This window comes from Anas platyrhynchos, chromosome 1 (assembly GCF_047663525.1).
Source record: "Anas platyrhynchos isolate ZD024472 breed Pekin duck chromosome 1, IASCAAS_PekinDuck_T2T, whole genome shotgun sequence".
NCBI classification, from domain to species: Eukaryota; Metazoa; Chordata; class Aves; order Anseriformes; family Anatidae; genus Anas; species Anas platyrhynchos.
This window is the reverse complement of record NC_092587.1, coordinates 143,953,235-143,966,595: the sequence shown is the minus strand read 5'-3', so window position 1 is coordinate 143,966,595 and position 13,361 is coordinate 143,953,235. Positions and strand designations below refer to the sequence as shown.

The 13,361-nt window shown below is 50.3% G+C and overlaps 1 protein-coding gene across 1 annotated transcript in view; it reads right to left on the bottom strand.

Moving 5' to 3' along the window:
* Positions 1-12,861, bottom strand: part of SH3RF3 (SH3 domain containing ring finger 3) — a 232,664-nt gene extending 219,803 nt beyond the window's left edge. Inside the window, exon 1 of the mRNA XM_027444954.3 lies at positions 11,956-12,861. Coding sequence (XP_027300755.3) covers positions 11,956-12,351 — 396 coding nt within the window. The 5' untranslated portion in view covers positions 12,352-12,861. The remainder of the gene's footprint in view (positions 1-11,955) is intronic.
* Positions 12,862-13,361: the final 500 nt, after the last annotated feature.

Sequence of the window (13,361 nt, the reverse complement as noted above, 5' to 3'; positions counted from 1 at the left end):
GACTGAGATTCACTGGTCTTTACCTACTCACCACCAGTCACTCTGGGTTCCCAGACTAATGAGGCAATTTCAGGCTGGCCACAGCCTTTGCTGTGCATTTGCCTTCTGTATATTCTACCAGCATTAGGAAGGAGTGGCTGATTCAATGAGCTGGCATCGCTGCTCAAAACCGTTTGCTTTTCAGTCATGAGTTGACATGCAAAGGAAGCAAGTGTTCACCGAAACCATCTGAGCAGCTGAGGAACCCAAACTCCATCTGGTCCCCCACAATCTCTGATTTTGCAGGTGAGCTCTGCCTCTTCTCACCCCAGTCCTGAAGTAACAAGAAGTTTTCCTCTGATAGCTGGGAATAAATGAAATCAGCTTTCCTACATCGAAGACATTCAGGACTAAAAAAAAAAAACCCACTTTGATCACTGTTTTCATAACTAGAGGAATTTATGCTCAAGTGACCAAACTGCAGAGGAAAGGGCCCCTCTGACAGGGCAGTGTCCCAGCACTACACGACTGCCACTGCTGAGGGAATTTAAATTTCTGCTTTGTAAAAATCTAACTAAACTAACAAAAAGCACATTAAAAAGGCTGGAATAACTGGAGTGACTCCTGGAATTTTTAATCCCGGTTTGATGAAACACAAAGAGCAGTTGGAAAGCATTTCCCCTTGGGAACCTTCCCCCCTCCTGCCCTGCCCCTTCCTTGTCACCTTCTGGCACCCTGCGGGTGGTGGCCCATGTGAAGAGCGCTCACAGCAAGAGAAGTTTTAATTCAACGACAGATAGGCCCCAGCACAAGCACACAGGACTTCCCCAGCTCACAGAGGGTCAACACCACCCCAAAACGGCATCCAAGGCACTCCCCAAATCTTACTGACTACATTCACCAGCTCCAACCTGCAGCACTGCCAGGGCAGCTCCTCCACAAGCAGCTCCCCTCATGCCTTCAAGATGAAGCAATCGCAGGAGACCTACTCCCACGGGAAGCCGAGCATCCAGAACACTCCTCCCTCGTCTCTTGCCAGGCTTCGTGCTGTCTCTCGGTGTGACTAAGTGCCATACAGTCACATCGTCACCAGCCACTGCCCGGCATAGCCCACCCCAGCAGTCCTCGACCGCCAACAGCACTGGCAGCGTTTCACCACCCACGTGCAAGAAGCGTGTCTTCTCCGTCCCACCACGCACCCACTACAAGGGGAAGCGTGACGATGCCTGCCTGAAAGCTGGGCTCTGCACTACGGGTTAGAAATGTGCTTGAGGGATTCAGATGTGTGGACATGGCAGTAAGAGGCCTGGTTTAGTGGTGAGACAACCTGACCTACCATCAGGTTGGTGGTTGGACTTGGTGATCTTGCTGGTCTTTTCCAACATAGATGACCCAGTCTATGTTCTATGACCCTGATATGGAGATTAAAAACGCCACAACCTCCTGTGCCACCATTTTAGATGATGCATGCTGAGAGGAAAAGGGGGACAGAGGGCCCCGTGGATGTCTTCAACCACTGACAGAGTGCTGCAGGAAGGGGACCATGACACAGATCACTTATGAGACCTCCTGTCTGCACCACTGACTCTGCAGGTTGTTTCTGGGGCTCCTGTTTTTAGTAACCTCTTAAAGGAGGACCAAACATTTTGGAGAAGATAGCCATCAAAGAGCATCATAAGGCCCGAGCTCCCCAGAGGAGCACTGTGACCCGGTGCACCCAGCCCATTTCCTGCTCTCGTTCAGCCACAGGCCTCTTCTCAGCCCTACACGCAGCAGAAGGCAGCAGATTTGATGCAATATTTTGTATTTTTTTAAAAACATGGTAGAGGCCAAAACAATGCTTAGCAACAGAGACTCAGGCAGTACAAAATCCATACAAAAAATAAAAATAACAAATATTAGGAGCAGAGAAACTGGAAAGAAAAGGACTTGTGGCTCTCTGTACCTCTGCATCTCAGTGTGCTGCTGCGGAGACAAAGGGAGGAAGACACAAACCTTCCCCTTTAACTTCTGATTTCCTGGTTTTCAAGGCTTGTGATGAGTGGGAGATGTCCGTTCAGCTCTGTCTGCTGAGCTGTTGTTTGTTAATAAGCACAAAATGACCTCTCCCTGATTGTACGATTATTACAGATGCTGAAGCCAGCTTAGCCCCTTCAGTCAGGTGTGCTAAATTATGTTAATAGCAATGACTACAGTGACAGCCTCGCCACTGAAATATATACTCAGATAAAAGTGAGACTGACTGCATATAAAAGGAAGTCCCGTGTTTATCAGAACAAATAAAATTCAAGCTTGAAAAAAAATAGTTTCTCCTCTGCAGCGTAACTCAAAAGTATCAAACTTTCATTTTAGAAAATAATGTACCGATTTTTCATTACTAAAAAGGTATGATTGGCTCCGACTGTACGTCAATGCATGACTGTGAAATGTAAACATTGCAATTCCACTGTGATCTAACAGCACAATTACCTACCCGGCAGAAGACAATAAGCAAGAAAAAAATCCTTCTCATGGTTGTCACCTATTATTTTACTGTGTTTTATGACGCATACGTATGACTGTATTCTCCAAGGGCCTTGCTATTATTTGTGTTAGAAGGGAAGCATGCAGAAGAAGAGGACTCTTCACAGGAAAGCTGCTGAATGAACAGTGGGATAGTCTCCACTAAACACAAAAGTCTCTGCAAGGGACAGCAGATAGACCAGTGCCCACCCCCAGTGCTACTGGGGGTGATTCTCATCAGTGCTACTTCAGCCTGTGATTCTCATTTTCTCCCATACAAGTGGGACCCCACCCCTGAAAATGAGGTGCAACTGCAGCAGGAGCCATCCATACACGTGCATAGGGCAGATGGAAGATTTGGGCAGCTCAGCATCCCAGTAGGGACAGGCTCCCAGTCTCACGACAAGCACAGATCTGTATTTATGGTGTGCGGGAGGAGGCTGCCTACGTGAACACCCAGCATCCCTCCAGCAGGCACGATCCTTCACGGGGCACAGTGGGCACATGGCCAGAGATGTAGCAGGAGCAGCCAGCAGCCACCATGCCATGACACAACAGACGCCCATGCCCATCACGTGGGGACAACACTGCACAACTTACTCAGCTGTAGCTGGACGCAAAAAGAATGCAAGAAAGAGGCTCTTCAGCCCAACAGCTACAAATACCAGAAGATACATATATATACTACACACACAGAGGCATATTTACATTTGTGTGCATGTGCGTGTCTTATTTACAGATAAATAAATGTCAACTGAAGTCAACCTTCTGTTTCCCTCCACTTTACTGGGTTAAAATAATTAAAAATTCATAAATTACTACTATCATCAGAAATGAAAACGTATTGATTTGCTTATAGGGATGACAATACAGTGAACTTGAAGCAAGTTGCAAGGAAAGCACTTCAAGGCATGTAAGAAGGGAGCCCATAAAGCAGGCAGCCTGCTAAAAGCTATTTCAAAATGAAATTAGAAATTAAAAAGTAAATTCATAAAACCGTATCTTTTTACAGTAACCCACTCAGGAGCTTTTGATTTGAATTAGTCTGAAATTAATCCACAAGTAAACATGTTCAACAACATTTACCAAAAGCATCATTCAGTAAAGTAAATACAATAGTGCCTGGATTTGGGTGACTTTTTGGCTGTCAGACAGAAGGCAATCAGGAGGCAGCACGCCAGACACAGCAGTGTCCCTTTCTTTGTGGTATCTTTACCCATAGTACATCCACAGCTGCACACTCAGAACTTCAGATCTCTCTTCCCCCCTGCCCATCTTGCACCTAAGCCCACGTTAATGATACATCAGCTGCAGCAATTAATGAACCTCTGTCCAGAAGGGGAAAGACTTTAACAGCTTAATGAGATAGTAATACATATTAAAATCAATCTTATTCAGATGATGTGTCTATTCTAGTCCTCCCTCTGAAAATAACTGAGACTGTAGGAGAAATGATCATTAGCATTTTGATAACAATCTAGCCAGCCTCCTGTTAAAATATTTTTTCTTTATACCGAAGCTGGGATTTGTTATCTTGTGCAAGCAGACCATTCTAAAATTAGCAATGGCAAATTCATATTGGCTTGGATCTGATTTAAAAAAAAAAAAATCTTGGGGAAAAAAAATTAATGATAACTTGACTGAATAATCAGACTCTCCTGCTGCCTGTTGCTGTAGCAGCGGAGAGGCACTACAAGCATCGAGGCAGAAGCAACCTCTTGCCATAATTACCACTTTTGTACACAGAAAGGCACTCAGTCACCATATACAGCATTAGAGTCACTTGTCTGATAAATCATATTCCAAATGACAGCCAACACGAGGGACAAAGGCTTCGCTGACACAAATCCTTAAGGCACTCCAGACCACAGCACCAAGCTTTGCACCTTCGTCCCGTTGTCTCAGTGTGCAGCTGAATGTCCCTGCGCACCTCTGTGTCATACGGTGTCAGGCTACTGCCATGGCGAAAGCAAACAGTCCTGTCCACCTCTCTTTTTGATCAGTGCATCCTACAGCCTCCCCCTACCCAGAATCCAGCGAGGGAGACTGCTACGCCTTCCCGTTTCCAAGACGGGAGACCTGCTGCAAAAACAACTTCACAGCTTTCACGGGGGCATGCACTCTTCAGATACTCCTAAAGACCAACTGAGAGAAGAGCAATCACACCAAAAACCCAAACCATTCGGACAGAACAAGAGGCCTGCCTTCAGAAGGGGCCAACCCATGCTTTGAAAGTGTCAGAAACCAGTGATGAGGCCAACTGACTACGGTGTTAGCTACTTAACCCATCCGCAGCTGGCCTACAGATGTGGTGAGGTGAACCTGGTGCGCGACACCAAGCATCCCTCACACTGAACCAGTGACCCCTGGCAGAGGTGCAGAGCACGGGCACAGCCCCACTTCTGGCAGCTATGTCCCTCTCAAGTGATTTTTCAGTGCCTGGCTGTGCAAACACTCACTTGTGTCATCTATACACAGGGTGCAATGCACACGGAGAAAGCACAGCCAGGGTTGGGCACAGGGAAAGAGGCAGTGGCTGTTGTGGGCAGCTGCCCATGGCTGTGCATCACCACAGTCCATATGTGCATGGTAAGTGCTGCAGAGCTGGTCCCAGTTATACTCAAAAGACTGGGCAGAAAGTGTTCTTCATTCCAGATGTTTCGCATTTTTCCCTTGACTTTTAAAAACAGAATGTCTTTTTAAGACCAAAAGTAATATCCCCTCCTTCTGTCTTTCCCCTGGACTGAGAGGCATCCCATGCATATGTAGCTTTAAATTAATGTTTGCTAGTTTTATAACAGAATAAAAACGATCAAATTACATGCAAAGACAATTAAATTAAAGCACCGGGCATGCACTGTGGTTGTGTTTTTCTTAAAGCTATTCAAACAATTTCGAAGCGTTGTCATCAATTCTCTATCAGCAGAAGCAATACTTCCCACAAAGAGGAGGGAACGAGTTTAACATCGCTGCTGAAGGAGCACGGGAGCAGAGACAAACAAGTACAGGGAGCACAGCAGCACCCTCCTTGCTGCCCCGAGCTGTCAGCAAAAGGCTGGGGCTATCAGACCCAAATCTGAACCAGCGGAAGAAAGAGGATCTAGGGCTGGTAAATGGGAAGGACCAGTTCCCAGGCACAGCCCTGCAACGCACTAGTAAGACATTTTTTTAACTGCTTTCCACTCCCCTTTATTTTTTTGAGTTTTACTTTCCCTTTTGCAAAGAGGTCCAGCCAGGAAGCTTGCAGCTGAAGGCCAGGACTGCTCCAAGCAACAGGCTGCTGCTGTGTGAGGCTGAGGACGAACCAGGGGCTCGCAGTCAGCACAGCTCTTCCCATTCCTCTCTCCCCCAGCTGCAGAAGCGCAGCTGCTGTGGGAGCTGGGGCAAGTCCAAGGTCATGCAGCTTTCTCAAATCCCCTAGTTTATCTTCATCCAGGCTCTCATGTCCTATTAGGACTAATCTCGGGTTCTTCCCATGACAGCTTGCCCCAGACTGGGAAAACCTGTTGTAAAATATCAGATTTTAACAGGACCGCATAGCAAACGCTAGCTAAAATTCAGCTCAGTGTGTGATGAGTGACCGCTGGAAAGCTGAAACCGGGAGCATCCCAAAGAGCTTTGGTCCACAGAAGTCACCAAGCCCCTGAAAACGGAATGAATTCAAAGAGGTCAGCAATTGCAATGCTTAGAGATATTAATCAGAGTGAAATATTAGTTATAACCGGCCTTTCATAGCTTAAGGAGAGGCTCCTATGGAAGAGTGATTTATGAAATCAAAAGGAAGTGGCTTCCCATCACCACAGATATTACAGGTGGTTTGCTGGAGTGCACGAGGGAATTACGGGTTTATCTGAAACTTAAGCAGTGACAGAGACAGAGATTTAACACATGAAATAGCACATGAATTTAGCACATGAAATGTTGGACAGAATAGTGAAAGTAGAGAGGAAATTCTAAATACAGCAGTGTAAAACCCATGAAGTACCCAGACACACTGTTAAAACAGTAATCAGATTATTAACCTAAAGTTTTGAGACAGCAAACTAAAATAACTCCAGACTATAAGAAGAGACCTCCCCGGCACAAATAGTGTATTGCTGTAGGATTTTATGGCCCACAGGGACACAGCTTTGCCTAGCAAGGTCTGCATCGCACACACACAGCCTCACCCTGACCCATGAGTGCGGGCACGACTACATTAACAACCAGCAGCTTCAAGCACGTGGACCTGCTGGGCACCTGGCCAGCAAGAGGAGCCCTCCTGATCCCGAACCCAGCAGATGAGAAGCAAGGAGCACCCCACACTCTTACAGCACGTGCACCGAGCTCAGCATCTCTGCCAACCTCCATTCAGCGGCAGAGAAGATTCCTAAGAGCTTCGGTGTACGCAGTCAGTGCTTTTTAATTTCTCACAATCCCAGCCCCTTCGGGAATAACTCTGCCTTTGTACAGCAGCTTGCATACGAGGATCAGAAAGCACACACGGGTAGGTGAGCGCTGCTGCTGCAGGTTTTCAGCTGGGACCTCTGGAGCTCGGCAGCTCACGCGGCCTTGCTTGAGGGCCAGGCCCAGAACCACGCTCCCTCCTCCTGCTCAGGCCTCAGCCTGAAAAACACGGCTCCCCAGAGAGCAAACAGCAGGAGGTTAGGGGAGCTGGGCAAAAACTGCCAGAATTAAAATGTGCAGAGGATCTCAGACTTGCCAGCCTGTACATTTTCTCTCGGAGCAACCAGCTGCTGAACTCGGAGCGCTGTCACACGCCATGCGTTACCACCATCCATGAATCATTCAGAGGGGTGACGTGCAGGGATTAAACTTAGCATCCACGTTTGATGGCAAGGGGAGGCATCCAAAGGCATGCCACACTGACATGGATTAATAGGGAGGGTCTCAGGCTAGTGGCACAAAGTCCCCCCCACAACTCTCTGACTCTTCCAGATGTGACTGAGTTGCTGCTGGCCACCCAAGAGCAGAAGGAAAAGCCCTTTGTTGACACTGTCACCCTTTTGGTCACATCAGGTCCACCATGCATTTTTCTAGCTTGCAAGAAGTTAACAACAATGTCCAGCATCTGGTTGAATGTTTCCATTTGTGTAAAAATACAGTGAGCATAAAGGTGGTGCTTGCAAATGGCAGTATTTCTGAAAAACGTAAGAGCTCAATGAATCATGATGAATGTATCTGATTTAGCTCCTCAGCAGTCCCCTCTCCTCTGCTCACTCACTTCTGTGATGACTGCCTTAATTGCTGAGATTGTAAAACACTCAGTTATATTCATTACAATATCCTTTAGAGACCTTATTAATCTCCTGCACTGGAACACATTTTTTAACCACCTGCAAGACAACTACAACAACAAAAAAACAAGATCAGAGTCCTTGATAGAGTCCTATTTGGATGACTTGATGAGAAAGCTCAATCATTGGCCAGCAAAACCGTAGTACCAGAAGAAAATAAATCTGAGAAAAAGAACAAAATAAAGGTAAGTCTGTTGGCCCATGTATACTGTGCACTGCTAACAAGAAACAGGCCTGCAGGTTGAGTCCAAGATTCTCTTCTGCCCAAGACAATGCGTCCTACTCAACCCACTGGTGCTTGCAATGGATGTAGATGCATATAAACGCAGGACTTCATCTGCTTTCTCTTGCCTAACAGTGTGGGATATACACATAACAGAAGGTGTATACAATGAGGAAATGTAGCAGTGGAAAACTACAACTTCTACTCCACAGTTGATCCACTATAACCTCGAAAACATACAGATGGTGTAGGATGAGACAGAGCTCTCATAAAAAGTAATGACTCAATCTCTCTTTTAGACAATTTCTGCAAATGGAGCGACTGAAAAGAGCAGGTAACAAACCACCGCTGCTCGCTCTGCTTGTGAAGCCAAAGGTTAGTGACCTCCCTCCTGGGTTAGCAAATTGCAGTCAGTCTTCTGCCCAGACCCGTGAAATAGCTCTGCGGATCTCATACGTGGGAGAAGCACCCAATGAAAGGCAGGGGAGCGCAGCCCATCCGTCACTTGGCTGAAGCACGCTGACACATCGTTTTCCTTCTGTGCACATCTTAGTCTGCTGTTACCTATCCCACCTTCTGGTAATGCACCACATGTGTATCTGTCACTGCAGCCATGCTCGCTCTTCTGGGAAAACCGAGACACATCTTTTATAGGTTGCTTCGTTTTTATACAGGTGTTGCTCTCGGTTTGTATTTAGAGTAAGCAGGCAATAATCTTTGTACCTGGAGTGGAAGAGGACTGGTTTGGGAGGAAATTGCCAAGATTTGCATGCATTTATCTGTCTATTGGATCTTGAGAACTCCTGAGAAGATTCTAAGTGCTAAACTCCAACAATTTAAAAAATAAATAAAATAAAAATGAAAAAAAAAAAAAACAACCAACCCTTGCTCAGTAAAGAACCCAGATTTACCATAATGCCTCACCAGTCTAAGGGAGCCATTTACTTTGACAGAACTTGAATTCCCCCAGCAGTTCTACCGTGGTAATGGAAACAGAGGAGCCAATAAATTATAACCTTGTGTGTAATGCGACTACCATTATAAACCACTCTTAGCCTCCCGTTTTATCCCCTGGGGTGGTCACTCAGCTTCTGGATTTCCTTACTCTCGTTCTTCTAGTGTGTTCTTTCAGCTTTCAGACCCTTTTATAAAGTCTATAATCATGCTCTGCATTTACACAGCGTCTTTAAGGTGAACTCCCCAAAATGCTTTATACAGTGGAGAAGCAATTGTTTTTGCAGGCTGAAATTAAGAGACAAGCTGGCTTATCAAGGGCACACATTGCTGCATGTCGGCAGAATCACAAATATCTTTGTAGCTTACATTTGTAGGGAAACAACATTTCCAGGCCTCTCACGCTGGAGATGCATGCCACATATCTTAAAGCACCTGCACTACTTCTGAAGTATCACTGAAGTATGGTCTCAGTCAACTATCCAAAGAGCCTCAGGAGCAGTTCATCCCCAGTCCCTCTCATGCCATGTTTCAGCACTCTGGAGAGACCGAGTCCATGTTAATCTACCCAAAAAGAACCACCCAAGTCAAGAGAAAGAAATACAACCCCCCCAGAGTTTTGCCAAATGAACATGTTAAACAACATTCATTGATTTTAGAAAATGCCATCTATGCAAAGAAGACTTCCCTGAAGTATAAGATGTGCAGTGGCAAAACACAGACATAATAGCAACGCACAAGCTGGCTCTGCTCTGTCTTCTAAGGTTAATTAAAATTCTCACTGAAACATATCCCTGGTGTGATTGTAACATATCGGTCTGAGGATCTGTGCAAGACTGAAGTCTGATAGAAGTGACCTTGGCTCCGTGCCACTGCCTCTCACAACTAGCAGTTTCCTTCCTAGCCAAAAAGCCCATGATGGCATGTCCCATTTTTATACACTGAGCAACCTACAATGAAAGGTATTAATTAGCAAAATAGTTGTGATTTGCATTTAAGCCCCAGGCAGCAGATCTATGGCAATTTTTGAAATTAATAAAAAAAAAAAAAAGAAAAAAAAAAAAAACACAGAAAGAATCACTTCAGCTCTCTCTGAGAGATCTAAGCTGTCAAAGACCAATATAAGATTGAAAGGGACACAATCCTGCCCTTCAGTACCAGCCCCAAAAAGCCAAATTCTGGGCAGGTTCGTTCCACCTATTGTTTGGTAAAGAGAGGTGCTGTACTCTGCCTCCAGCACAGCTCAGCAATCAGCTGTATCAGCAGCTCCAAGGAGGATTATTCTCCCCTGCTGCTTTTTTTAAAAGCAGATTAGTTCAGACTTTCTTTCACTGTAATGAACCTTGTAAGGATCAAGCACGTTGCATTGATTTCCCGGCTAAAATTGCGCGGTCAGTCAAAAGGCTAAGCAAACGGCACCTCAGGGCCACCCTGCCCCAGCAGACCCACTGCCCCGCAATCACCCATTGGCCCCAGCAGCCGTTGTTAACCATAAAAGCCAAAATGCGCTTCTAAGGTCACGTGCAGCTTTGCTTTCTATCAAATTCAGACGGATGGCAACCCACACGCAAAACACGCGACAGAAGTGAAGTGCCACTCAATCAAAGTCAGAAAGCGACAGAACATTGATGGGGGTTTATTTGCTGGAGGATATCTGCAACAGCGGTTAGGGAAGCGACTTCTTAAAGCCTTCCCTGTTCATGGTAAAATAGTAACGACTCAACTTCTCTGACAAATTGCACAACCCTATAAAATTGCTCTCAAGTTTCCCCCCCCAAAGCATTTCCTTAGAGGTGCACCCCCTGCGGTTACGAGGTCTTGAAGGCATAAAAAGCAGAGGCTGCCTTGCGGGATGTTCACAAAAGCTTGGTCAGGGTGCCAAGAAACCCTGCCTCTGCCAGAGGTGCAGAATTGTGCAGGTGCAGTGAGTCCTCCATACGGACCCTACTTCTCACCGAGAGGACTACCTGGAAATGAAACCGGACCAAATTCAGGATGACAAGAGGTGTCTGCTGTGACAAAGCAGCACGCCTAAGTCAAATTGCAACGTGTGGCTCTAAAAACAAACGGGGAAAAAAGAGGAGAGTGATGTCCCACCGCCTTGCTTCTGCTCTAAACTTGACAAATCATTATGAAATACCTGAAGATCACTGCAATCCACAGCAACCTAATAAAGGATCTGCTCTTCCAGAAATATTACCGAGCATATTTCACTTCAGCCTCCAAAATTGAATTTTACGGAACAATGTATGGCATTTGCCATCATTTCCTGTAGGCGAAACTTCAAAACACCAGTACAGGTCTAGTCATTCCTCTCAGGAAAAAAAATAAATAAAAAAAGGAAATGAATTAATTGAAACATCCAACGTAGTGATATAACTTCGGGAGGAATCTCCGCGTTGACCTTTCCAAATCAAAAGCCTGTACGTTAAAGTACGGCTCAAGCAGATCCCATGGAAGATACCAAAGGTAATCAAACATATCCACTACATATATAGGGCATCAGGGAGCAGATAAAGTTGACAGTGCTCGGAGTCTCCCTGCCCAAGGGGGCCGGCGGCCAACGTCACCCCACAGGCCGACACAACACGGCTCACGAGGAGGCACTGATCCTGGCCCCGCCGTGTCAGTGCGACCCCGGGCATCGATTTTAAAAGCAGCTGGGTTTCTGCGGCAGCTCTGAAGGCCACAAGGCGCTGCCCTTCCCCGCACCGCACACCGGCACCGCACCGAGCCCCCCCGGCGGGGCACAGCCGCCCCCCGACGGCCGCCTCCCGCTGCACCTAGCGGGCTCGGACAGCCCCGGCGGGACCCCGCAACACCCGCAGCGCCTCCCCGGAGCCCTCCCGGTCCCCTCCATCCCTCGGGGGGCTCCCGGCCGCCGGGGGACCGATGCCGGCGGTGCGCGGCGGCCGCCCCCGGGGCCATCCCCGACGGGACGGCCCGAGCCCGGGCGGCCACCGGGGGTCCCGCAGCCCCCTCCCCGTGCTCGGCACCCACCTTTCCCAGCAGGGCGCTGCGGCTGGCGGCCGCCAGCTCCCGCAGGCTGGCGGCGGCCGAGGCGGCGGCGGCGGCGACGGCGCTGGGGGCGGCGGCGGGCTGGGGGTACGCGGGGGCCGCGGCGTTGGGGCTGCCGCTGGCGCCCCCGGCGGCGCGGGGCCGCTGTCGGATGCCGTCCAGGAGGCGGACGAGGAGGATGTTGGCGGGCAGCTCGTCCACGCCGCAGCCCACCAGGATGCGGCACTCGGGGCAGCGCAGCTCGTGCCGGGAGCTGACGATGCTCTCCAGGCAGCGGCGGCAGAAGGTGTGCTGGCACGGCAGCACCTTGGCCGTGGTGTCCAGCCGCTCCAGGCACACGGAGCACTCCAGCAGGTCCAGCAGCGACGACTCGTCCATCGCCGCCTCCCCGCCGCCGCCGCCGCCGCCGCCGCCGGCTCCCGCTCCGCCGCCGCTCCGCCGCCCCCTCGCCTCCGCCTCCGCCCCCGCCCCGCCGCCGCCTCCGCCTCCCCTCCGCGGGGCAGCGCCGGGCCCCGACGCCCCTAGGGCCGCCAGCACCGCCGCCGCCACCGGGGGGGCCCCGGCGGAGGCGCTGCGAGAGCCATCGGGGCACCGGGGGAGGGGGGGCGGCGAGGGGATGGGGGGCGCGGCGAGACGGCGGCGGGGCTGCCCCCGGCGGCGGCGGAGACCCCGGGGGGGGCGGCCCCGGTGGCGGCGCCCAGCGCCCTGCGGAGCCGCGGTGATGCCGGCGGAGAGGAGCGGGAGGGGGGCGCCCGCCTGGCCGCCTCCCCCCACCCCCTCTCCCCCGCCGGGGCTCGGTCCCCTTGGGGAAAGCTGGGGGTACGGGGGGGGCCCCGAAGGCCGGCCCCGGAGCCCCGACGGGGTCCCCGGGGCGGGGGGCGGCGGGGCAGGGCTGGCCGGGCCGGGCCACCCCCGCTCGGGGGCCGGGGCCGGGGCTGCGGGCGGACCCCGCCATCCCTGGCGGCGCGGCGCCCCCTGGTGGGGTCGGGGGAGCCCCGGTACCCGGCGCAAGCCCCGGTGCTTCAGCGCATCCCGCTGGGGTTGTGCCCCCCGGCCCCGCACCGAGCCCCGCGGGGGCTGCCAGGGCGATGGGGTGTCCCATCCCCGCCCCGCTCCCCGTCCCCGTCCCGAAAGGGTGAAAGCGATGGTGTGCCCGCGCCCCGCTGTGTGCCGGCGTCCTGCTGGGCGCTGGGTTTTGGAGTTTGTGCCCCCCGTCGTGTAGGAACAACACGGGAGTGTTGTAAAATAAGGTGCAGCCGCTTGGATGTGCGGGGTGTGAGCAGATCTCCCGCTCAGAAGCTGCGGGAGAAGCCCCGCTCTTCAGCTTCGCTTCTTCAAAGTATTTCTTTGGAAAGATCCCTATTTAATTAACATTTAACTAACGTGCG